General features: G+C 32.8%; 1 protein-coding gene across 2 annotated transcripts; it reads left to right on the top strand.

The window, feature by feature from the left end:
* The first annotated feature begins 1,388 nt into the window (after positions 1 to 1,388).
* On the top strand, positions 1,389 to 2,472 carry LOC111027817. Of its 2 annotated transcripts, none has more exons than XR_002603851.1 (3): positions 1,389 to 1,419; positions 1,571 to 1,662; positions 1,890 to 2,105. XR_002603851.1 is itself a non-coding variant. In XM_022306263.1 (3 exons), exons 1-3 carry the CDS (start codon positions 1,478 to 1,480, stop codon positions 2,409 to 2,411), a joined length of 312 nt encoding a protein of 103 aa, XP_022161955.1. In that variant the 5' UTR covers positions 1,395 to 1,477; the 3' UTR covers positions 2,412 to 2,472. The 2 variants fall into 2 exon arrangements, 1 of the variants encoding a protein (XP_022161955.1); XM_022306263.1 differs by adding an exon at positions 2,409 to 2,472 and having other exon boundaries at positions 1,395 to 1,662; positions 1,890 to 2,013.
* The last annotated feature ends 32 nt before the right edge of the window (positions 2,473 to 2,504 follow it).

Raw genomic sequence — 2,504 nt, 5'->3', positions numbered from 1 at the left:
GTATTTATTCATGTTGGCTACCCCTGTTATATATAGTATACTATGTATATCCACATCTAAAAAATATGGTTAATGGTACTGATATCTAAAATTAATATGTATAACACCTATATGGAACCTAAGAAAAATGCACCAATATAGTAAAGTTTTGTTTTTGAACTACAGACATTTAGTTTTACTCGGAGAACGAACTTCACTCGCATGGGTGCACACCTCTATGGTAATAATATGCACGTCGAACACGTTTACTTTCCAATTACGAATCGTCCAAGAAAAATCGGATATAGCTTGTGTTGGAAAATAAAACACTGATCATAAATGCAACCGTGCACCTATCACCTGTAAGTATACCCTATAGCTGGTACTCGTGAGAACATCGAGGATTTTTTCACACGATCGGACCGAAATACCGTTTTTTAACACGACCTCACAGTGACATAATATTTTTTATCGAACAAGAAAGACGATTCCGGTGGTGCGGATTATAATACATACATCAATACCGCGCATTATCTACGATAGCTAGTGTTTCTATTTGAAATCGCATATCATTTGCGTTAGGCTGGGTTATGTAAATTTTGCGAAATTTATCGTCGCAGCTTTTGAATAACCTAATGCGACCCCGGACGTTTGCCTTATACAGTTATACAGGAGAAAAATGATCGCTATTGTTGTTTGTTACACATCCGCATCATGATGGTCCGGAGAGAAACTGCAGTGGATCTCTTTGTTGAAAATACAGTGTGGATATCGAGTTGAAATGAATACGAATTCCAGTGATCATCTCACGAGAAAATAATAGTATTTTAACATCGATAATATACTTTAATCAATAGCCAAGGGTCACTCATGGGTGGCTGCTTAATCATATCTTTCATGTAATTTTCTACTCTTACACTCTATCGTATAAACTTATTGTGCTAAATATTGTGCAGATCGTTTATGTCGAATAAAAATTGAAAATATCGATAACATAATAATATTATGTTATATCATTGTACGTCAACCCAGCTCTTTGAAGGAAAATAAATAAATAGTTAAAATAATTTTATCGAAACAATTATTATTTTACGCAGTAGGTAGTTATGTTATTAATATCGCTACGGCCAGCCACCACAGAATCGAGTGGCACTCCCCGGCGGCGGGTGTCTTTACGTAAATTATTAAGCTCATTACGTCTGTTCAACGCAACGAACCGCCTACATAATGAGGTCATTCCCGCGTAACCTTAAAAAATGTCGATGTATATTACAATATATCGTATTATACACTCCCCGGCGGCGGGTGTCTTTACGTAAATTATTAAGCTCATTACGTCTGTTCAACGCAACGAACCGCCTACATAATGAGGTCATTCCCGCGTAACCTTAAAAAATGTCGATGTATATTAAGGTCAGTTGGGGTAAGTGCAGATTTGGGGTAAGTGCGAATCCAGATATTACGGAGTATATATTAAGTTTATGAAAGACTGTCAATAATGAAATTGTTGTACAACGTCCATGTAATATATGTACATAATTGGTCACACTGTATTATATTTCGTTATCGTGTTATCAATCTTTACTTTCAGAATATAAATTTCACTTGTATTTTTCAAAGAAGACGTTCGTTTGCCATTTTTTTTAAGGCAGTTTTTTTAAAAATTTGCTGTCTTAAACTAAGGTAGGTTATATCATTTTATGTGTAGATTATGATTTAAGTGTTAAAATTTGTATAGTTGTCAATGAATTTTATTTAAGTGCGATTACGCACTTTCCCCTTGTAAAATGAATGACGGGGAAAGTGCGACAATTGTCTGCGGGTAAGTGCAACATGACATGTCGCACTTACCCATTGTAATATTTAAACATTTATTATTAAATGTAATTTAAATTTTGAATATTTTTTAGGGTAAAATGGTTAGATCTTACGTTAGAAAAACCAAAAAGGGTGATGCATATACCAAAGAACAACTGTTACAAGCTTCAAATATATTGTTGTATTGCTTATTTACTTATACAAATCAAGTTTAATGTTAGTATTTAAATAAATTCCATATAACTTGAAAGTGTTTGTATGTAATTAATGATAGTCTAATTAATACACAAATTTAAAAAGATCTTTAATGTTCTGTCATTTTTTTACCGTTCAGAATTTTTTCACTCTGAAAACACTGAACTGTAGGTGATTGTATGTAATTGTATGCACTTCCCCTATGATACAATTAAAGCATTTTTACTATTTTTCAGACACCGAAAACGCACTTACCCCACTGCTTGGGGTAAGTGCGACACTTCAAAATTTTTAAAAAAAAAATTAAAAAAAATATAAAAACTGTTGGAAATTAAATTTTAACCTCAAATTTATAATCTTTACAATATTCTGAATAAATTGAAATCATCATTATATTCTTTGATTAAATATTACAGTGAAAATAAGTTGCCAAAGATGAACTTTACAATGCCACGTCGCAGTTACCCCAACTGACCTTACAATATATCGTATTATACACATGATATGTGTAC

This window comes from Myzus persicae, unplaced genomic scaffold (genome assembly GCF_001856785.1).
Source record: "Myzus persicae strain clone G006 unplaced genomic scaffold, MPER_G0061.0, whole genome shotgun sequence".
Taxonomy (NCBI): Eukaryota; Metazoa; Arthropoda; class Insecta; order Hemiptera; family Aphididae; genus Myzus; species Myzus persicae.
This window is presented reverse-complemented; position numbering and strand designations above follow the sequence as displayed.

Bases quoted from the DNA above. Each gene is read 5' to 3' on its own strand.
- LOC111027817 (XM_022306263.1), top strand. From the start codon at position 1,478: ATGAAATTGTTGTACAACGTCCATGTAATATATGTACATAATTGGTCA. The intron at 1,663-1,889 runs GTAGGTTATATC...AATATTTTTTAG, and splicing joins ATTTGCTGTCTTAAACTAAG to GGTAAAATGGTTAGATCTTA.